The sequence below is a fragment of the Sturnus vulgaris genome, chromosome 8, assembly GCF_052056855.1.
Source record: "Sturnus vulgaris isolate bStuVul1 chromosome 8, bStuVul1.hap1, whole genome shotgun sequence".
Classification (NCBI taxonomy): Eukaryota; Metazoa; Chordata; class Aves; order Passeriformes; family Sturnidae; genus Sturnus; species Sturnus vulgaris.
Window position 1 is genome coordinate 30,063,287 of NC_142250.1, and position 22,974 is coordinate 30,086,260.

The window sequence follows — 22,974 nt, forward strand, 5'->3', positions numbered from 1 at the left end:
ATTCAGAAGTATTAGACAGGATGTGTGCAGGTCAGGAGCAGAGCTGTTGGGATTTGTGAGAAGAATGGTTTACTCTACTTACAGCTCCAGGTCTGCACTGAGCAGCAGCACGCAGCAATCCCATTTCCCGAAGGTATGCCAGCTCAGCAGCTCTTCTTGCCATTTCAACTTTGTGAGAACCTGGGGGAGTCCAGCCAATGCCTCTGAGCCAGTTCAAGTCAGACTTGTATTCTACCTGAGAGAATGAAACATGCACCAGGATGTATTATTTTGCTGAGCTCTAACCAAATCGCATGCCCTGGGTATTCAAGAGAGAGCATATAAAGGAGCAGCAGAGTCAATAATAAACAAATTATTCATTTTTAGCAAGCAGACTGTGGTTCTTTCCAGGTGATTTTGTTGAAAAGGAGATTGCACAGACAGCCCCCAGCCCAGGGAAGGATCGTGTCGCTCAGCCACACTTACATCACTCTGCAGCTTGTAGGCTTGCTTTGCATGTTTCACATTTAGCTGCTCAGGGTCACAAGTGTATTGGTGCAAGGGCTGCCTGTAGTTAACACTGCTTGCAAGCTGCTGGCTTCTCTTGGCATGAAGGAATCCTGGCTGGTTGAGGTGACTCTGGAACTGTGCCATGTTTAGGGCATAATCATTCCTGTACTGGAGGTCACTCTGGAGTTTCCCCACTCTGAGGACATGCCTGATTTTGGGATCATCATTTGCACTGAGGAATCCAATTTGCTGGCCTCTGTCTCTCAGGAAAGCTTCTCTGTATTTGTACTGCAAGAAGTGCAGAGGAAAATCTCATTTTCACATTCAAATTACCTTCAAATTCTGTTATGAAATAACTTATCCTCCCCTAGCTATCAATCATGTTTCCTGTAGTGCACAAAGACCAAGGGTTTGTTTGATATCAAACTACATCTCCTAATCTAACAAGACACTTTAGAAGAATTACCTTTGTGCTCTTTTTTAAAGAAGTGGAAAGACTTAGGGGGCCCAAAATGCTCATCTCTCAAAAGTAATCAGAGATCCTCCTACTGTTGCACTCTTGGGTATACACAATACACAGTTCAGCCAATGAAGCTCCTCCATCTTTAGCTTTCTTTCCAGCTGTGGTCTTCTGAGTTCAAAGATAACCCACTTTATCCTAGACCATATATTAACTATTCATAGCCTAGTACCTATTTTATTTCATTAAATCATAATATGTCTTCTTCCCAATAAAAACTCTTGGGACATAAGACCTGGTATTGGATATAATTAATGTCAGCCTTTAGCTGGAAATCTTTGCACCTAACCAGCACTTTGTTTCATTGGATCACCAATTTTCCACACCAGAACAAAGTTCACTCATGTCAGACTTCACCCATTTTCACAGGATGGAGTGGCATGGGAAGAGGGTTGGGAATTGTTTGAAACAGAGCAATTCTTACATCACTAGCAATCTCTCTCGAAGCCTTTGCTGTCTGGAACGGGATGGCGTCAATCCTAAAATCATAGCCAGATGCCCTTGTCTGTTCCCAAGATGTTTTATACAATTTCTGTGTTGAAAAGAAAAGAACAAAACAGTCATTTCCCCCTGCAGTTTCTTAAATGCAGTCCCATAACTGCAATAATAAATGTTTTATCCTACTGGGCTTATTTGTATCAAGAGTCATCAGTACCATCTCCAAGGTTTTGATCCAGTTCTATAGCACTTCAACTTCTTTTCTATTCACCATAATGATAAAATGCCTCATCTGAAAAGTGCCACCAGGGTTTCCTTTTGTACTTGAATGTGGTTGTTTTTGATGCGATTTAATTTCTATTAGAAACTGTGATGCATCAGTCACATCAATATTGCATTGATATTGCCCTTATTCTCTCTTTTGATGCATCCACTCACAGTGTCTTGGGTTTCCTGGCATCCTAATTTCAATACCAGTTATTTCAAGCTTTTCAAATGATCCTCGTCTCTATCCCCAGCCACATGTGGCTTCATTAACTCATGTGGAATAACAGCCAGTTCTAATGTGACTTTGAGGATGTGAATCACATTTACATCCTGAAGAGAAATTGCTCTAGATTTGGTTCTTCTTCCATTAGTAGCTTTCTTAAAATAGCTTCCAGTCTGCAGGTCCTACTACACAGCCATGGTATCTTAGCTGACACTTTCCTTTCGGCTGTCCCTTTCTGATTTTATTCATTTGCTTTCTGTAAGTCTTTGATTCATCCCTTCTGGGGTGTGTGGCCATAAGAAAAGAAGCACAAAACCCACTCCACAATTTAAGATAATCTTCTGTTTCACTGGTGAATGTAGTGCTAGGTGGTGATAAATTTGAAAGTAAACTGAGATGCCAGAAATCCTGCAAGACAGCCAGGGCAGAAGCAATCACTGTACACCCTGCTAACAGGGCTGACCTTTCATTTCTGTGCAACCCTTGCACACAATATTTGCCTTTTTACATTTTCCTCTATTGCTTCAGAAATGTAATTTCTTCTTGTTTATTTCACCTATCTCAAAGCTCCTTACAAAGTCATTCTGACCCTACAAGTAAAGACAACAGCTATTTAGTCAGGGAACAGGACACTGGGAATAAACTGAGTTCCTCTGTATGAGATAATGTGGAAACAAATTCTCTTTAAACTACTTCCACTCACTGATTCAGTTACATCCAGATTGATGACAACTATGCCTAAGGGATCAGTTCAACATCGTGTTGCAGCTTCAGAAAGGTAGAATATATAGTCTAGGAAAGAGGATTCTCCCTCCTCCCTCACCCAAACAAAACCAAAAAGATTTTTAGTTTGTAACTAAACATATCTATAATGAAGGTTTGAAATCTTTAATAATAGCTTACTGCCCTAGGAAATTAAATGAATGCTCAAAAGGAAAGTTAGCAGACTTTTCCCAATTCCTCAAGCTCAAACCTAGCAACACATTGGCTGTTCACTGCTTCTGGCTTCTTTTAATTCTGGGCAGACTCAGAGAACTTGGCTTCTACATACACTAACGTTTTTATTCCCAAACAAGTTTACCAAGTCAGCTCCCCAAAGGAGAAGGTTTACTCACATCACTGATGTAAAGTGCATTCTGGCGGGCTCGGATAAAATCTGGATGATCAGGAGGCAGGGTGTACCTGTGCCTGTCTTCAGAGCCTCCAGCCTTGTACAGTCTCTGTGGGGACAAAAGTTATTGAATGCAGATGATACTGGAAGCAATGTCAAGACCAATTCTTTTATGCATTATGGTACAGCAAAAGTTAAGATCACTTATGCATCAGAATGTAACCTACATCATTGCACTGGAGGTAGCTGTTTTTGGCATGAATCAAGCTTGGAGAGTCAACCACAGCAGTGAACTTCAGACTTTCTGGCTTCTGCCGGTATTTTATCTGGGAAGGGCAGGAGGCAACAGAAACAAACAAAGGAAAAAAAAACATGAGATGTTTCTCTTAATGATATATAACAATTCCAAGAGTGTGGTAACTGGGGTAAAACATAAAAGACACTTTCCTGAAGCCACTGTTCTGCTTTAGTCTCAGTTGCTCTTTCAGCTAGGGACTGGGGATGCCTTTGTATCAGGCACAGAACTTTTGTGTGTGTCTGTCTATGCAAAGGACTTCCCACTAAAAATTCACATGCAAAAAAGCTTTTGAACACTACACTTTTGACAGCTCATAATTTTTCTCCATTAATGCATGATACTGAGCAGGCAAATGCCCTTTCAGTGTGGTTGTCAGTGCTGTATCTTTCTATGCGACTTCCATAACCACCTGCTTAGAATTTCATAATGGAGTTTCCTGAATTTATTTATTGCTACATGTTTTGCTTATACTCTTGTGTTTCATTTGGAATGGAAAATATTCAGCAGGTGTCACACAGTGGACTTGTGTCTCCTGTACTGCTTCTTGGTAACTTACACCTTGTATAAACAGGCTCCCACATCAAAAGGAAATGATAAGCTACATTCGTAAGTGTCATGTAACGAGGAGCCTTGATGGTAAACAATTCCTACAGACTTGCTATCCCATGAAAGATTTATCAGTTACCTCACTGATGAGCTCTCCAGCCTTCTTTACATTTTCTATCTGCGGAGATCTCAGAGCCATCCAACCAACTCCTTTCATGAAGTTCAGGTCTGATTTATAGCGATGCTGTTAAAAATGAAAATCGTTAACTATCAGTTTTGTATCCACAGCTATTAAGGTTTTTTAAAAAACTCCCTGGTTCATACTCACATTTTGAGGTTTTTCATTTGCCATGCACATATCAGATCGTAAAGCCAAACTGTTTGCATTTGTTCATTCCACCAGGAATTAAATAATGTATCATATGCAAGTTAGAAGAGAAGGCCCCACGAGTGAATTAGTATGACTCAAAGCAGTAAGTAATAACCTGTTTGTACTGGGCGTAAAAGAACCTCTTTTGAAATAATTTTATGAGGTGAGTTCAAGTCAGGAATACTAATTATTTTATCTGGTTCATGGTTCCTCGTTAACCCCATTTCTAGGAGGACACATTACTCTTTCTTTACTCACATTAAAGGCTTGCTTTTACATCCTAATCTATTAAAGAAAATCAAGCAGACCCAATAAAAAGTGAAAGTCAGAAAAGTGCCTGCAATTCCAACAATCCTGATTTCACTTCAGAGTCGTGGTGTCTCACTGTGTGACTTTAATCCAATCCTCCATTTTCCATTTTTGTTCTCCCTTATATGTTAAAAGGACATGACAATCAACTAACTCATGTGTGCTGTACTTTACCAGGCAGTGAGGGCATCAGGCAAAACCATCACCACCATTTGTCTGGACTCCTGACTTGGGGTTCTAAAGGCAAGAGCCAAGTGCTGAGGTTCTCCCTCTAGGCAGGCTCAGGAATACATGCTGGTAGGGTCCAAAAGAAAGAATTTACCTCACTCTGCAGCATGTGGGCTCTTTTGGCCCACTTCATCTTCATGTCTTCTGGGAGTGCTGTAAATTCATGGAGTCTCTTTCTGTAGTCTTGATCACTTGCTAAGGCCTGGGCTTTCCTGGCATGGACAAGATTGACCATGTCCATGGGCAGATGAAACTGAGACCACACGTCCTGGGATCCCTTCTTATACTCTTGTTCACTCTGTAATTTGGCAGCGTGCAAGCAGTGCAGCAGCCTGGCATCATCCAGAACACTTCTAGCACCAATGCATTTTCCTCTCTCCATCACAAAATTGTGTTTATATTGGTACTGAAAATTTTAGAGAAAGGGTAAATGTGAAAATGTGCCAAACTTAGACCAGCTATTCCAGACAACTAACTTAAGAGAAATTACTGAAACATCTATGTTTTCTGTAAAACCAGTCAAGGTATGTAGCACTAGAAAGCAATTGTTTGAATATCTCATTGCTCTCAAATTTAAATACCACAGGAGATGCAACATTAAAGTTAAGTTCATCTCATTGCATTTTCTGAATATGCCCAAAACATTGATCATGTTTAACCTCAAATCACGTACTCTTACTATCTCTCTGAAAATTTTATTCCCATCACTAGGAATGAGCATGTTAGAGAAACAAACAAAAGACAGAAGGAAAAAAATCTATACAAAAGCAAACACCATGCACTCTGTAGCCTTCAGATTTGCAAATGCCACCCAGCTATTTTAAAGAGTAAATCCAGTTTTCCTGGGAAGAATAAGAACCAGCAACCCCTCATTCTCATCTTAGCTGGGACTATGACTCTCCCTGTGATCTTGCATTTATCCTCTCTGTGAAATAATGATGATGATGATAATGCTTATTTATACAGCATCAACAGGGTGCTTAGAACTTTAAAGGGAAGGCCTGGGCCCTGAAGAGTTCATAATGTAGTTGAAATGGGATAATAACACTTATCTACCACACAAGAGAGTTGTGGGGATTAAATTACAGCATCTAATGTTTATAAAGTGCTTCGAAGATGAAGGGCCAAATTCAGATCTGTTGTAAGTGGATGTAATTCTATTATGGACTTGTACCCTCTAGAGCAGATCTGAAGCTGTAACCAAAAGCACTCTGCAAAATATGGTTAAGTATATATTATAAATTACAACTAGAAATGGTCGCTTCATTAAACACATGTGAAATATATTCATATTTTATCACATTAGAGACAAAGTACGCAACTAAATACTACACAAAATGAAGACTTTTTCCATCTTCTTAGAATTTATTAAATGTCTTGTGAAGGAGGGATGAACTTAGGCTTTCTGAGGAATGGGTACCACCATGTCTGAGTGTTTTGCGTACAACAATCCAAATGATAGAATATTTATAAGGATAAGATTACTTGTTTCCTCTATTTTAGAAGTTAAAACGATATATATTTACAGGAATTTTCACTGATTTTTACTTCCTAACTGGACAGGTAACTCCTGATTTTTGGGGATTCAAAGAACCCACAGCTGTTTCTGGCTTCATTTCAATTTGAAAACACTAAACACTTCCAAAAGTCAGGTGAAAAGAGAATGGACAGAGTTAAGGGGCACCTTATAATATGAGAAGCCAAAAGCCTGAAAAAAAGAAGAATCCCAGTTTTTTCTGTTTGCAAATACTTTAATTCATTTCCTATTTCCCACTGGAAGATGTTTAACCTGGCTTGGTTCCCGATTAGCAGCGATTCTTCCTCTTCTTTTTTTTCCTAATTCACACAAAGAATCTCATTCATAAGTAATATATTCTGTCTCACACTTGTCTCACATGGTTATGGAGTTGCTTTAATTCAGTAAAATCTGCTTTAGACATTGTTTTACATGAAGTTAACAGAAATTAGGCAAGAAGGGAGGTTGAATCATTCAACTCACATCACTGGCAATTTCTCTGGAGGCCCTGGCAGTCTGGAACGGGAGTGCTTCCATTGTCAGCTTGTAGCCTTGAGCACGTAGATTATGCCAAGATTCTCTGTATTTTGCCTAAAGTGGGAAAGGCGCATGTAGACTGCTGCTTTACTTTTAAATGCACAAAGGAACAAACAAAGGAACCATCTTTCATTTGTTATTCTGTGTTACAGTCTCATTCTTTATAATCAAAAGAATTTTTTTTTTTAAATATCTTTGGGAAATCCTACTAACTCAGACAAAACAAGTCTCGTTCTTTATGTAAATTTAATTTACTCACAACCATATACATGCTAATGAAGATAAATATCATTATAATCAAATCAGGGGAAGCACAAATAGAATAGACCTCAAATTTCCTCTACTTATCCATCTTCCTTGGCACTGCACAATTCATCCTGCATCTGAGATAAGTTGTAAGAAATACAGGACAAATTCTTACATCACTGAGGTTGGCTGCATTTATTCTTGCCCGGGTAAACTCTGGCAGACCCAGCGTTGGTGTGTAGTGATGCCGACTGTCCTCTCCTGCTGCTTTATACAGGCGCTGGCAAAGAGATCAAAGAGACAACTGAAATTCATTTTCTCTCTTGTTTCAGTAATACAACAGCACTACTTAAGTTCTTAATGATTGTGACAACTGTAGTCAGCCATCATTGAAAATAGCTGAGTATATCACTGAAATGGCAAAGTTTTTTTCTGGGCATAAAGACCTGGGGCTTTTGCCGGGCAAAAAAAACCACTAATTTTTATAAATATATATGATATAAATATATGATGATGTCAAACCACTACATTCTCAGCATTGCATTTTTACATTCCCAGCAGGGCAAAAGTAGAGCTAAGAATGTCAAGAGCATCATAGATGTGTGTGAAATAAAAAGGAAAGCATTTCTGGTAGACTGGACATATTTTCTAGCTTGAAGTTTTTCTCCAAGTTATTATATATGATTTTGATAATTTTTCTATAGGTTTTGTCTTGTTTTTTTCAGAATTTAGAAAAGTGATTATTTTCTAGAAAAGAAAAGGCTCTTTGAGGAGCCCTCAAAGGTGGATCATACTATGCAAATGAGCTCCCTCTAGAACACCCTACAGTCCTGATTTTTGAGTCTCTGTTTCATGCAAAAAAACTTGATTATGGAACTCTGTTGTATGGATACTATGTGAGCTTTTTGAAAGAGATTGAATTGAAAATGGTATTAAATGTTTGGAAACAAAAAAAAAAAAAGAAAAAGTGATCTAACTGTGAAAAAGCACAAATCAGTGATGCTTTTGCTTTTTTTGATGCATTTTGCTTTCAGAACAGGGCTGTCTCTTTCCTCTTTCCCAGTTCTCCATCCCCAGCTTGCTGCATTTTGAAAAGCATATTTTCTGATTCACGTTAGGAGAGCCTACCTCATTAGCAATCATATTGCTGAATTTTGCATGAAGGAGGCCAGGAGAGTCTGTCACCGATGTGTACTTGAAGGAATGCGGCTGCTGACGATATTTACTCTGAGTTCACACACAAAGAAAAACGAGCAGAATAAGTAAATTGCCTTGTCAGATGAGGGATTTTTTCCAATTCCAGTGGTCTAGTACTGCTTTTTGTGCTTAAAACTAGTTTGTCTATTAATCCTTAGACTAATTTACCTTTTGCTATTCTGAGTTAGGTGCATTCAAGTCTCACAGGGGAAATGAAAAGTAAATAAGGAATAAGACGTGAGAGAAAAGTGCTGCCACACTGAATATGCTGAAAACAGTAATGAGGTTATTTCATCCCTTGGTGCCATTAACCCAGGGTAGTGGAATTACACCAAAGGCAATCCAGTCCAAAGAGAGAGGGAGCTGAACAAGCCCACTGGATTTTTTTGTGAGGAAAAAAAGGTTTCACCTGGCCTGTGGCCTGATGTTAGAATTGTGAGCAAAACAACTGCAAGGCCACTGCAAGCAGGGATTTGTTCCCTACTCCTACTCTTCCTCATTTCACATCTATGTGAATATGGGCAAAAGATGCAAGATTTGAAACTAGGACAGACTGTATGAAGAGAACATGACAGATGAATTAAAAGTCGAGCTACAGAGGGACAAAAACAATAGCACACAAAAGCAGCAGGTGAAAAACAGATTGACTGTAAAGCAGGAGTAGAGGTGAGGACCCTGTAATATTCTGGGCACTGCACAGCTCATTCCAATTTTGGAGAAATAGTACCAGGTGCTTACTACAGATAGGCACAACTTTATTTTTAGTTGAAAAAGCCCATTTAAATTCCTAAATAAATAACATAAAATAACCACCTCCTGAGTCTGAAACATGGGAGAACAGATTTGCAAAATAAGTTAGCAAAGTTTGCAAAGCCTGAAACTCCATCAGGTTCACCCATCTGCAGTTAGGACACGAGTGGAATGATCAAAGGCAAGGGGAGGGAGCCTGGCATTATCCAGTGAGTCACTTTGCCAGCCCAGTCTAATAGAAAGACATCTGGCAAACTCTTGTTCGTAGTGGAGAAATCAAAACCCTCTTTTGTTACCTCGCTGATGAGTTCAGAAGCTTTCTTCTTTCCTTCAATCTCCAGGGCCCCTGGGGTAATACATCCAACGCCTCGCATAGAGTTCATGTCAGACCGATACAAATGCTAAGGAAAACCAAGCAGAAGTAATTACGAGTTTGCAGTTGAGATGCCCTATATTTATCCACCCAAAAATATACAGTAAATCCATTAAAATTAGTATCTACCACAGAGAGTTCACACTGCCCTAAGATCTTGTGTTTATCAATATGTCTGTGTGGATACAGCCCTGACAGATCTACAGCACAGATGTAGGAGTCTGAGGACTACTGAGCCTCATGAACACCAAATGCTGCTTCAACTCTTGCCTTCCATTTGAAAAACTTTTTCTAGGTACATAGATTTTCTTCATATATAACACATAAATCACAGGTAGATATTATTGATTTATAAATATACATAAAATAATACCAGTTTATAAAAACATAAGAAAATATGCTTTTTCTTTCTCTTTTAAGTAAGAAAAACTGCAGACAAACTAGCCTTGATTTTTAACAGTTCTGAATGGTCATAATACAAACAAGGAACACTAAAGAAAAATAGCACTGAACCACTGCATGCACTTCATGAAAATATTTTCTGGACCACCAAACCTAGCAACGACTCCCTGTAAATATTAATTTTTCAAAAGTTACCAATAGGTTCCTGACAAATACATTGCAACAATATATTATTTCATTTGATAATGGGAAGGATGAGGAGTAGGATGGATGGAAACCTGCCTCAGAATCTCTGATTATGTGTGTTTCACCCAAATTAGGGTAACACAACTGGTATCTGATGTTACACTTGTTTGGACACAGTCTGTCCTCTCTAAGTCTGCTGGCTGGAAATGTTAAGGTGATATACAGCAGCATTTTGAGCATTTTGTGGCAGGTATGTTTGTAAGTTACAGCCCCTCCTGAGGTCTGCAGGGGCAATGTGATCTGTGAAAAGCCCTTTGCTCAAGGCTCTGCCTACAGATTTGTAAGGCATTATTTAGTTTCACTCGAGACTACGTAGGGAGTTAAGCTTATCCTTAGAATTTCAGTGGAGGCGTCTTGGGCCAGAGCCTATAAGTGTCTCACAAATCCAACCTTTCTTGTGAAAGGTTGAAATTTCACCCAGATCCAAACCAAGTTGTAAATACCAGTTGGTAAAGAGTCAGCATTGTTAGAAAAACCTTAAAAACGACATTTTTACCAACTGCACAATCATCCTCACTTGAAAACCCTTTTCTACCCAATCATCAAAGACTTTATCTCTCTAAAATTGTGAAGTGGGACACTTTGCCATTACCTCACTCTGCAGTCTGTGGGCGTTCTTGGCACACCTCAGCCTCACATCGTCAGTCAAGGCAGTGTACTGGTGGAGCAGCTGCCTGTACTCCTGCTCACTGACCAGGGACTGGGCTTTCCTGGCATGCACCAAGTGTATCATATCCAGTGGCAGGTGGAAGTGAGACTTTGTGTCCTCAAAACCTTGCTTGTATTTCACCTATCCAATGAGATCACATAGATATCACAGCAAAGTAATTAAAATTCAGGTTTTGATCAGAAGACACATTCTTCGTATTTCTTCCATTTTGCAGTATAAATTATTCTTTTAAAACAGGTTCCCTAATTTGTTTAACTATACAGTGAAAGATCAATAATTATAATTAGAATATGTGGCAGCCTATTCTTCATCAAAAAGTAGCCATCTTTATAATATTCAATTAAGCTGAGACAATTTATTTAGTTTTTTGTTAAAACTTGATACATTGAATCTATGAAATTAACCAAGCTGGCAAGAGAAGTCCTAATTCACTGCCTGTTTAGAAAGTGTCACAAAAAGGGGCAGATACTGCCTGAGCAAAATATCCAAGAAGCCTTATTTATATTAAAATTAGAACAAACCATCAGGTCAAAATATTTGTTGATTTGGCCAGTTTAGTTTCATAACTTTAGACAAATATTTAATGCTGGGTTGGTTTTTTTTCACTTCTTGTCTCTGTCCAGGAGAAGAAAGGTGCAGAAATCTTCACAGAACTTTTTTCACATGACATCCCAATCAGATTATGCAAATTTGAGATGTTCAGGCTGTTCACTGGGATAAGGAACAATCCAGAGTTATTGGTGGTCATCAAATGACTTAGAGTAACCTGACAGATGGATGAATTCTTCAGACACTTTCTCTTTCCTGTTTGTCTAAGCCTGCCAACACTACAAGACCAGCACTTCTGAGAACCATGAACACACTCCCTTATATTTCACTGTTTTCTGGATCAAGCCACAGTCTTCAAAATGCACTGAAGAGTTAAAATCTTTATAAGCAAACAGCAAATTATGTGATTCTTAGCACAGGTCAAGACCAAGTGGGAACCATTCCCCAACCAAAAAAGTCCAACCTGAAATTCCATAAACTCCGTCATCCTTTGGTCTTTCAGAAAAACAATAAATTGAAAATAAACACTGAATAACTAATTGAATTTACTTCTGTACAAAGACCAGTGCTAATTCTCAATCAGAGTGATGCTTTCACAGAGTAAAATATTCTGTGGTAGACAGTGGTGGTATGAAGCAGGGGAGTGTGCTACAACACAGGCTTCTTTTACTGTCAAATTAATGTTACTGTAAATAACGTAGAAGAATGGCAAGAATATAACAATTATATTAAAATATCTGGAAAGTGGGACAGAAAATCGTAAGTTTTAAAGAACTAGGCTAGTCCACAGCTAGTCCACAGCTAAGTGAATCTTCCTTGAGAAACTACTCATAGTTAGGAAACCAATTCAAGAATGCCCCCATCTTCTTCCGTGTACTTACATCACTCTGCAGAGATGTTGCATGGACTGAATGAGCAATACGAATGTCACCATCCAGGCCACATGAGCCAGCCATCTGCCCTTTCATTTTCTGAAATGCCTCCTTATATTTGTGCTAAAAAGGAAGTAGGAAGAGAAATGTGGGTAAGAGTAAAGAGAAGTATTAGTCTAGCTGTTAAAATCTGAATAAAGGGGTTTTCATAATACAGAAAATTCTGACAATACTGAGTATGATAATAAATCTGAATGAACCTTTAGTGGGTTCTAGGAAGGCCTCACCCAGCTGCAGTCCCTGTGACTGACCAGTCTGCAGCAGGTAAACTGCTCAGCTTGGCTTTCACAAACCTGCCTTTGCTAATTGGCCAACAACACCTCACTGTGGCTGCACCTCCAAAAGCACCACTAACTAGTCCAAGGCCAGATGTCTCCCAGGTGCAGAGCTGGCTGGACATGCTGTTTCCATCAAGAGTCACTCAGCAGGGCAGGTACAGTCTGGAGTGACTGGCACTGCACAATATCAGCAGTACGTTCACGTACATCACTTATGATTTCACCCGAAGCCTTGGCTGCCTGGAAGGGGATGGCATCCAGTTTCAGCTGATAGCCACCATCTTTCATCCTTCTCCAGGACTCCTTGTAACGAGTCTAGGAAATACAGAACAGAAATAAAGAAGGTTTGCAGTTCAGAGGGTTGGCATCACAGCACTATTGATATCCCAGAAATGTTAACACATGAGATTCATTCTATTCTAATGCAGAGGGAAACGTGAATGAAACTATCAATGCATAACTGGAATTATTGCAAGACAAATGTCCATTATAAAAGGCTGTTTGTTTGTTCATTCCTAATCATTCTAATGTAGGTGAAGTTGGATAAGAAGTTTGATTTCCTACATTACTTCAGAAATATTTAGACCACAGAATGATCATATACTGGGGAAAGGAAAGAAATCTAGTATGATTTCCTGCTTAGGACAAACAGCAAAGCACTATCAACATTTCCACTTTCCTTTAAAATATTAAAGGTCATGTTTATACCTCACTGATATTCATAGCATTTAATTTGGCCTGCAGGATTTCAGGAAGATCTGTCGTTGGTGTATACTGATGCTTTATACTCTCTCCATGCTCCTTGTACAGCCTCTGCAAACAGAGATGAATTTCAGTGGCAAGTACTCTCTACATGTTCAATCATTAGTTCAAACAAAAACATTAGCAATTAAGTTTATGGAAAGCAAACACTACAGAAAAGCAGCAGAGGCATTAATAAATACAGGTAATTGTATCTGTCAAAATGGATTCAAAAGGCTTTGGGAGTCTGATACACTTATCAGCTGGAGTATGCTAGAGAAGAGCTCCTTGAAGTTTTGAGTGTGTAAATCAATGTATATGAAAATTCAGATATTTGAATATTAATTTGATAAAACTTCTAACATATGCGAGTGGGGAGAAGAAAAATAAACAGCAGCAATTAAGTGTGTGCAGCAATGAGTAACCCACTAACACTTTCAAATTCCACAGAAATACAGAAAGTTGAAGATCCCCAAATGCCTCTCCAAAGGCGTTCTGTTTTAGCAGATAAATGGGATGGTAACTATCTGTGCAAATGCTTCAAATTCATTCCCAGAGTTAGCTGCAAAGGGGTCCTCAATAGTCAATGGGAAGAGATTTAAACACCTCAGAAGGTGATTTATCCCATCATAGAAGAGGTGTCTGTGTGTGCCACCCACAGCAACCCTTGGAGGAGGAACGCAGAGCTGGCCCAGGACCAGGTGACTTTCAGATGTCTGCAGACAGGTAAGAGGAGTTTTATGCAATTAACTGGAACTGGAACTTCCCCTGCAATGGCTATGCAGAGTTCTCCTTCTCATACTATTTTTCTTTGCCAGCCTAGTCTTTTTCTCAACTTGGGTTCAGACAGACACCTTTTCTTGGCCTTAGGTATGACCCATGTCTGGAGCACCTGACCTGCCTTCCCTAGGCTGTTATTTCTGCAGGAGAGTTTGAGGCCCTACAGATTAGAATGGACCCCTCCATTTCACCCATCTGACACTTTTTTAGCAGCTGAGACCATTTGTATTGCAGCTCCTGTAGAGGAAAATTAATGAGAACTCCTTGTGGGAAGAAGTAGAGCACCAGACTGATTTTGACTGTGGCTCAGTGGAACAAAATGACTTATTTTATCCTGCCTGAGATGTAAGCCTTTTGGATCTTATTAATTAAACCAAAGACACAGACACCAAAAGTATTACAATAGCATGTGTTTTACACAAAGTCTTTCATCTTCTCCTTCACTTTAAAAATATCTATTTTCACAATAAAACATCCTCTCATGTTTGAAACTTGTCTTTTTTGAGTGACTTTTGCTTATTATTCAGTTCTGTATTATCCCAGTTAAGTCTACAATATTTTTAAATCGCTCTTCTATTAAAAATAAACATGTTTAAACACCAAACAGCCTCAATTCTTCCCTTTAAGGTTTCCCCTCCTGGATTTCTCTCTCAGCAGGATGACAGCTTGAAATAATTTATTTTTCCTTCCTTGTCATGCTGCTTTACATTTTGTTTCCAAAGAATATGCAGAAACTGAAATTTGAAAGATCTGTTTGAAAAGGGGAAAGAACCCCAAACATGTTCTTCCTTAATGAATATCAAAATGCCAAAATTCTTTAAAGGTCAAAGGTCAGTCTTACTCCTAGATTTTACTTCTGAAAATAAATGGGACAGAAAGTGCTTTCTGTATGAAAATCCCATTCACTTCTGTGGGATCTCTTTCCAGTCCAAGTTAGAAACGTGCTCTTTGTGGGATGCACCACACCAGAATAGAGAAGTTTCATGGTTCCCAAGGATAATCTCAGAGAAAGGGAGAGAGAGAAAGCCAGTGCTTCAATCAGGTCGTTCAAAGAGGATACCACTCTTATAATCATAATGTATATACATTATAACTTACATCCACAGCCTGGTTATAACTAATTCTAGCCTGGATCATCTCAGGAGTATCTTTAATACTGGTAAACTTCAAAGCATATGGATGCTGACGGTACTTCTTCTGTTGAGCAGAAAAAGATCAAAGCTGTGAATTTTGTGCTGCTCTTTCATGCTATTTGAAAGAGAAAAATCATAGGTTGCTGGAGATTAGAGTGAATTTGTGAACATAATTATTATTCCTCTTTCCTCATCTTTATGTCCTAGGTACTTTCAGATTAATATTTGTTTCAATTTAACAATAACCTTTTGCCAATTAATATTAATCTTTAAATATAAGAAAAATATTTCAAAATCAGATTCTGGTTACCTAAATACTCCAGAACTTAGGATCTTAAAATCTTTTCCACATTACTTCAAATGGAGTATGACCGATTGTATTTTTAATTTATAGTTCCTTTAAGCAAGAAATTATAGACAATTGTAGTGTGTTAATAACAGCAACTATTTAACTTATTGTTTGGGGGTTTAGGTAACCTCCTTAAACCTGCAGCAAATCTGTGCAGTCATTGACTCTGTACCTAATTGTTATGGCATATCTTCTAGATAATGATATTCATTTTGCTTGCTGTTAAGGACTCAGTAGCTTCTGAGAGCTTCTTGGTCTTGTTATATATACATAATTAAGGTGTAGGCAGTTCAATGAAAAAATGACACTCTTTCCATTTGGCCAGGTCAACAAAGCTTCTCTTCCTGCAGGAATTGTCTTAAATCTATCAATACGCTTATCACTTCTCCAAATAGCACATACAAAATTTTCCAAACGCAAATTTGGAGTGCAAATTCCAAAATTTCCCAATGAGAGAAACTCATGGCTTGTCATTTCCTTTAAACTGAGCTGTGACTTACAGAAGTTTATTTGAAGCAAAATCTTGACCCTTCAAAGAATAAAAATACCAATGTAAAACACATAAGCACTTTAAAGTATGATAAGCTTATAAGTAATGTTTTGGTTTCCAAAAGTATTATCTTAAAAATGAGCAATCTTACTGAGTTTAACAGTGAACAAAAGTGGTTTATGCCTTGTCTTAATTAGATTTGGAGACAAAGCAGTGTTGACCAGAACATCTCTGCATAAAATTGCTAGAGATTATATTCTGGCAATTGTTTTTTAGCAGTATAGAAGGACTAGTCACTATATGTAAGAAACGACAAGGCTCATAGCAAACTATCATTATTTAGTACTCACAAAAAGGTTGAGATGAACAACCTAGGGGATAAAATTTCTACTCAGCAGATTTCACTACTGTGGCATCCAAATGGAACACCTAGACAGATTCACAGTTACTATTCCAGCTGGCATTACTGTACCAGCTTTTATAAAGCTACCTTGCTTGACACGGGCTGAGGATTTCATTTATGGCATCTAAAAAGAATCATCCTTCTTCACGATGGATGATTACATGGGAAAAAAAAATAGTGTTAGCAATTAGTCAGTTGGGAAAGGATGACTGTATTTTTCTGAGACACCACAGAGTGAATGGACACATGATTCCTGCACCATAGTTACTGAAAAATCACAGGATTCAATCTCTTACAGCAACAGATTTGGCCAGCAGGACTACCTCTGAAATAACAGAAACACAATACTATGAAACTTTTAACTATTTCCACCAGAACTTCATTTGAAGGCCTCATGAGACAGGCACAAAGTATTCTAGAGGCTGCCTTCTCTTGTAAGTGAGATTTTTTATAGGGAGAAATAAGGATGAAAACTACTTGATGGATTAGATAGATAGATAGATAGATAGATAGATAATCTCTATAGACAGAGATATCTATATGAATTTCAATAGCTAATATGGATACATATGAAAAATGAGCAAGAAGGAAACGTGTGTCTGTTACAAAAGAAGGTTCTGGGTCCAATGTCTCCATCTTTTCATCATCTCTCCTGTTTTGGTTCATTAAAAAGGTAGGCTAGTGGGTAGCAATTGAGCACTGTTTGATTGCCATTATTATTCATAATATCATTTGTCACCTACTTTGTTTTTGCAAAGGCTATATGGACTCCTACTGGTATGTGTTTGGTATCTGGTTTCCCTCTAATTACCAGTCCTATCCCTGGTTTTGAGGGCTTTCATGTGGTATGCCTTTTTCTTTCCCCTTTGAGTGAAAATTATTTTAATTTTATACAGACATTTTGCACACATTATGCAGCAAATTCTGTTACATGCTGTCATGAAATCTCACCTCACTAATGAGTTCTCCTGCCTTCTTAGCCTGTTCCACATTTAATGACCCAGTGGCTATCCATCCAGCTCCTTTCATCCAGTTCAAATCTGCTCTGTATCGGTTCTGACAAAGGAAAGAAAACGTCCTATTGTTGGTATTCATACACTTAAAATGCCATTAAAGGACTCAGACATCTCTGGAACAACAATGAAGTCAAATTAGTGCCTGTTTTATTCACTATTGCATAGTTGCAAGGAAAACAAAAAAAATACAGAATTAAATAGAAGTATAAGGACACACCATCACTTGTGCAATATGCCTTGCAAGGTAATTTTTAAAAGTGGTCTACACCTTACTGTTGTTTGCAATTTTTACTGTAACTTCAGTTTTACTGTATATGGAGCACTCTTTAAAGGATCATCCATGACTTGCAATAAAAAGAAAATTATACTTAGCATTTTCCAAACCATATCCTTTTGTATTACTAGAGAGAAAGCATTTTGTTTTGTTTGTTTTTCCATGTGTCTTTAAGGAAGAAGAGTACAGGAGCACTTCTCACTTTCTTCACAAAATCTCTCCTACCAAGAGTACTGAATTTTAAATTCTTGGCTGATTTCTCAAAGATGTCACAAAGGTTTCAACAGCCATACCTCAGCAAGGCCTGTACACATTTCTCTCAGTCGCCTTGAAAAGTTCTGACTTTTAACCTCAGAATGGAAAGTCTAACTTAACTGTGTACAGTATCAGACAGTTCATCTGATGGCTACAGCTGAGAACGTGGTCTCCATATGGGATTTTATCACCATACATTATTTAACCTCCCTGCATATTAGGAAACAAAAATAAATGTACATAATATAGGAATCCTAGTGCTTTATTAGCATTTGAAGTAGGCTTTGAAGAAGCCATTCTCATAATGGAGTTATAACCCTGCTCAAAAACACTGCACTACTTAAATATATCTCTTGAGGAAACAAGTGGTTAATATTTACTGTTAATATTCACTGTTCAATAGCTGAAAAATTAGATGCATAAGGATGTCATGGCATTACAAGCATAAATATCTGGAGAAAGCCATAAGTGGGGCTGAGAATGGGCTGGATGAGAGGGTATTGAAATAGCTGGAGCTCTGGACTTACATCACTTTGCAATCCATATGCCCACTTGGCCCATGCCACTTTCCTGTCAGTAGGCAGGGCTGTGTACTGATGGAGAGATGTCTTGTATCCTATATCTGTGGCCAGATTCTGAGCCTTTTTGGCATGAACAAGGTTCACCATATCCATGGGGATCTGGAATTGACTCTTTGTGCCCTCAAAGGCCTTCTTGTACTCCAGATCACTCTGCAGCTTTGACATCTGCAGGGAATGAGCCATCTGCGAATCTTCCTCCACAGCTTTTACTCCAATGAGCTTACCCTTCATCTTCTCATAACCTTCCTTATATTTAACCTATGAAGAAGAAAACAGACCAAGAGTAAATTATTTAAGCTGCCAAACTGACAGCTCTACTGGGAATAAAGCAATGGTCCTCAATAAAAGCAACTAAGATCATTTGTAAAATAGAACTGCAATGCCTTAGAAATTAGTGTCTATAAAGAATAAGCCCTCACAAAAACCAGTAAGAAATATCTTCTTTTTGGTTCTCTCTAGGAAAAACAACATTCTTCAGGCACAGAGGTCAGAAGGTTCTTTCAGGAATTTTCTGGCCAGGCATAGCTGTACTGAGTTATGATGTTTCACAGGAGATTTCCACTTCATTTTGAGTTCTAAAATTCACCCTCAGGTCAAAATGAGAATAGGAAAACACAGTCAGCATGTGGGGAAAAGCTCTGAATTGCTCACAGCAAACCTTCTGATTAATTACAGAATGCCAATCACTCAGACAACTCCTCCATCTCTCCTTAGCATGAATCGAGTGAGGGTGGCTCAGGGCACAGAGACATATGTGACACATCCCCAACACTAGCAGCAACCTGGACTGTCAGCTGTCCTAAGAAAAAGAAGGCTGATGGAGTCCATACTCACATCACTTGCCAGATCCCTCTTTGCCTTAGCTGTCAAGAATGACAAAGCATCCAAACGAAGCACAAATCCTTTTTCCTTCTGCTTCTCCCAGCTACTCCTGTAGAGTTTCTAAAGAGATGACAACAGCACAGTTTCTTTATTACTATCAATCCGTTCCATTTGTTCTATAGTCACAGTGAAAGCTCTCAAGTAATGAGTCCTTCTTACACTCCATGCTTGGAAACCACATGGGTACAGATCAGATCCTGGTGTCTTCCTTTACATCCTGTAACTGTGGATGCTGTGGTTATTGCAACCCCAGTACCTCACTGGTTCCAGTGAAACTGTGAGTGTGCCACTTGCCTGGAAGCATGTGAAAAATGCACAGCTTCAAACTCTAGAAGTGGCAAGTCTTCAGAACAGCAGATGTGGCTACTATTTATTAGGAACATGAAATTGAAATTTCAAGTTTTTGTATCTAAAACATGAGGACCTTCTCTGAGAAAGAACATATATTTTACCTACAGAACAAGTATTTCACAGCAGCTGTAACTTCTCAGAGGAGGGAGGGAATCACACAGTACCTCACTGATATTGGCAGCATTTGCTTTGGCCAGCATGAAGACAGGGTCATCTTTGCTGATGGTGTACTGATGAAGAAACTGCTCTTTCCCTGACCTGTAGGCAACCTGTCCACAGGAAGCAAAGCAGGGTCAACAAGCAGTAGTCCACATTTAAAGCTGAAGGAATACTGGTTAAAACATCCCAAATATTCAAGGATTTCTAAGGGTCAGCTTATTTGGGGAAGTTATTCTTTCACATCTTGAACTTTTGGGTTAAATATGGAGTTAAAAGCTGACCTACAGAGAGTCAGGTTGGCCAAACTACTCCTGGTTAAATTTCAAGCTTCCTTGAAACAGCACATATATCAGGATACTTTCATTTTATTTCTCAAAGTTAGCTACTTATCTAGCTATAAAGCTGGCATCAATTCATACTCTACAAAATGCATGCAAGGACATATTTCACCCAGTGCTAAACTGCAGCTACTTCTTGGGTAGAATGAAAACCTTTAATAGGATGTAGAAACAGAGAACTCTAGGCATGAAATGAAGAATACTAAGCAATTAAATCTGCAGAGCATTTGTGACCTCAATGTAATTGCTGACACAATACTCCAGTGAGTACTAACATTACAACTTCGAATGAAAACATCAAGGACCTTTTATGATCCAAGTCGAAATCATCCCCATTATATATCCCAGGGCTACAACAGCAGGGAAATTAACTGCTCTGTTCTAGCCCATGAATTTCTTGGAGGAACTGTTGAAAACCTGTGAAAATATGCCCCATTTCACAAAGTTTATGTTTCTTACATCCCATAGAAAAAGAAGCCCCTACTATAAAGCTCTAAATCTGTGGTTACTATTCTGATTTCAGCACACACAGGAAGGCAGCTTGTCCAGCACACAGGAGATAAGAACAAGAGTCAGGAGCCCATTCCCAATGGTGCTTGATTCTTGTTGCTGTTGCTCTAGTTCAAAGAATTCCCGGAGAGAATCAATCAAATAAACAAATAAAACCCCTTAGAATGAATCTGAAGAAATTTTATATATTGAAAGACTTCATGACTGGGGGCTCTCTTACCATCCCACTGGTGTACATATGTCAGGAATGACCACATTATGCCTAAGGTGCTTGCAAAGAGACAAATTCAGTCAAGGACTCACATCACTTTGAAGTTCCTGGCTTTTCTTGGCATGCTTGATCTGAGAACTGTCAGCCACACTGGTGAACTTCAGAGCATCAGCCTTCTGCCTGTACTTTTTCTACAGCAAATTAAAGCAAGTTACACAAAATTTTCAACACTAGTTTCCCTCCCCCAAAAAATTATTAAAAATAATTTTAAAAAGTACATGAGTGATAGAGCCAGAAGTGCCCTGTAAATTGCCATGACAGTTTTAGCACAGGTATCAACAAGATAAGCTTCCAAGTACTACCCACTACTGATATTTTGAGGTGAGGAGGGCAGTGCACAGGTGTGTGCTGCTGTCACTGCAGGCATGGGTATCTCTGGTGCCAGACGTGCTGCCTGCATATCTTACAGGACCTAGGTTGCACACCAAGCAGTGAGTGTGTTCACAAGCTGGGTATGACTTTAGTCAGGGCCCAACAGAGTTGATAAGCCACATAGTCTCATTATTATTATCTTATTATCTCATTTCCTTACAAGAGACTTCTCAAGCACATGCATCGGTGGTTAAAATCACTGAACATATGTTTCTGAGATATTTTTAAATTATTAAGATTATAATTAAATTAGAGTCCTGAAAGAAACCTGAATTCAAAATCTTCCCCATCTCAAAATCTTCTTTTCAAAGCAGAGCAAGGCACAGACATTGTAGTAAAGCCTTTCTGGGATGAACAGCTATGAGAGGCCTCCACAAGGCTCAAGTCTCAGACATGAGAAAAAATATTGCTCTTCTTTCATCCTCTGCTGTCAGTACTTATATAAAATCCATTTGAATGGACACATATGCATAGAGACTAATATTTTCAATTTGGTAAATAATACTGTCCATAATTTCTTTCCATTTTACATTTTGTTTTACATCTGAAGCACACTAAAGTGAATGGAAAACTTTAATCGACTTCATAAGGCTTTAGAGCAGGCCTGTTTTCAATTAATGTCTTTGCCTCAACCTTTTGCACCACTCATTTGAGAGTGAGCTAAGCATCCTTTCTTTTTTTGAGATAGTACACGGAAATGCAGGACTCTGTTTCAAGACCACAGTGTGACAGAGGAGACCAAGCAAACACTTCCTGTATACTTTAATTGAATTCTTTTTCTACAAGTTCAGTCATGAAGTGGGGCATTTCACCTAGAAAGGGTATAAATGCAATTTTTTCATTATCTGGCATTTCAGGAGAGAAATTCTTCTGTTTGAACTGATGGGTGAACAGATCAGTTTACACTGTGTCTCTGCTAGGGGAACACAAAATAGAAGTTAAAAAAGCATGCAGCACTTCAAAGAGGTGCTCATCGCTTTATTTTAGAAACCTGGAAGGGAGGGAGGCAGATTAAAAACAGCATGTTTTGTCACATTGCATGGAACACAATGTAGTGACATCCTGCAAAGAAATGACAAAACGCCAGGCTTTGTATGGCAATAGAGATCTCTAAAATAATATCCACCAGTCTCCAGTTTAGGTGACTGGCAGCCATCTCGTGGCCTTGCACAGCACTGGAATGGAAAGGCAGATCATTATGGATTAAATATTTGTGGAAGTGATTATTACTACAGCACACCCCAGAAGCAGATGTCAGCCTACCTGTAGCAAGACACCAGATCTGAGGTAGCTGCTCTTTTTTTGTTTCTAAGATGTATTTTTTCCCCTTGTAGAAGTAGTGAGAGGATGTCAGAGACCCAAGGTGTCAGAGTGTGATCGCCAGTAACTAACTGGCTTCTGTTCCTCCTCCCAGAACTAAGTGGGATTTTATCCTTCTTGTCAAATTTCCCCTAATTTATTCTTATCTCTGTTCTCTCGTTTTCCTAGCACTATTAAGACTGCTCAACCACAGCTAAGAAGCTGAGGAAGTTTACTTCCATAAGGTTAATGGCAGTGCAAAGCATGAATTAATA

The 22,974-nt window shown here is 38.7% G+C and overlaps 1 protein-coding gene across 1 annotated transcript in view; it reads right to left on the reverse strand.

The window, feature by feature from the left end:
* The window catches only part of NRAP (nebulin related anchoring protein), a 48,055-nt gene that overhangs the window by 2,698 nt on the left and 22,383 nt on the right, over positions 1–22,974 (reverse strand). The window contains exons 21-41 of the mRNA XM_088169349.1: positions 21,061–21,159; positions 19,915–20,019; positions 19,352–19,459; positions 18,464–18,775; positions 17,343–17,447; positions 15,115–15,213; positions 13,204–13,308; positions 12,703–12,810; positions 12,167–12,280; positions 10,659–10,856; positions 9,342–9,446; positions 8,227–8,325; positions 7,274–7,378; positions 6,799–6,906; positions 4,894–5,205; positions 4,032–4,136; positions 3,276–3,374; positions 3,053–3,157; positions 1,434–1,541; positions 462–777; positions 83–231 (exon numbers count right to left, since the gene is read on the reverse strand). Coding sequence (XP_088025475.1) covers positions 83–231; positions 462–777; positions 1,434–1,541; positions 3,053–3,157; positions 3,276–3,374; positions 4,032–4,136; positions 4,894–5,205; positions 6,799–6,906; positions 7,274–7,378; positions 8,227–8,325; positions 9,342–9,446; positions 10,659–10,856; positions 12,167–12,280; positions 12,703–12,810; positions 13,204–13,308; positions 15,115–15,213; positions 17,343–17,447; positions 18,464–18,775; positions 19,352–19,459; positions 19,915–20,019; positions 21,061–21,159 — 2,964 coding nt within the window. The remainder of the gene's footprint in view (positions 1–82; positions 232–461; positions 778–1,433; positions 1,542–3,052; positions 3,158–3,275; positions 3,375–4,031; positions 4,137–4,893; positions 5,206–6,798; positions 6,907–7,273; positions 7,379–8,226; positions 8,326–9,341; positions 9,447–10,658; positions 10,857–12,166; positions 12,281–12,702; positions 12,811–13,203; positions 13,309–15,114; positions 15,214–17,342; positions 17,448–18,463; positions 18,776–19,351; positions 19,460–19,914; positions 20,020–21,060; positions 21,160–22,974) is intronic.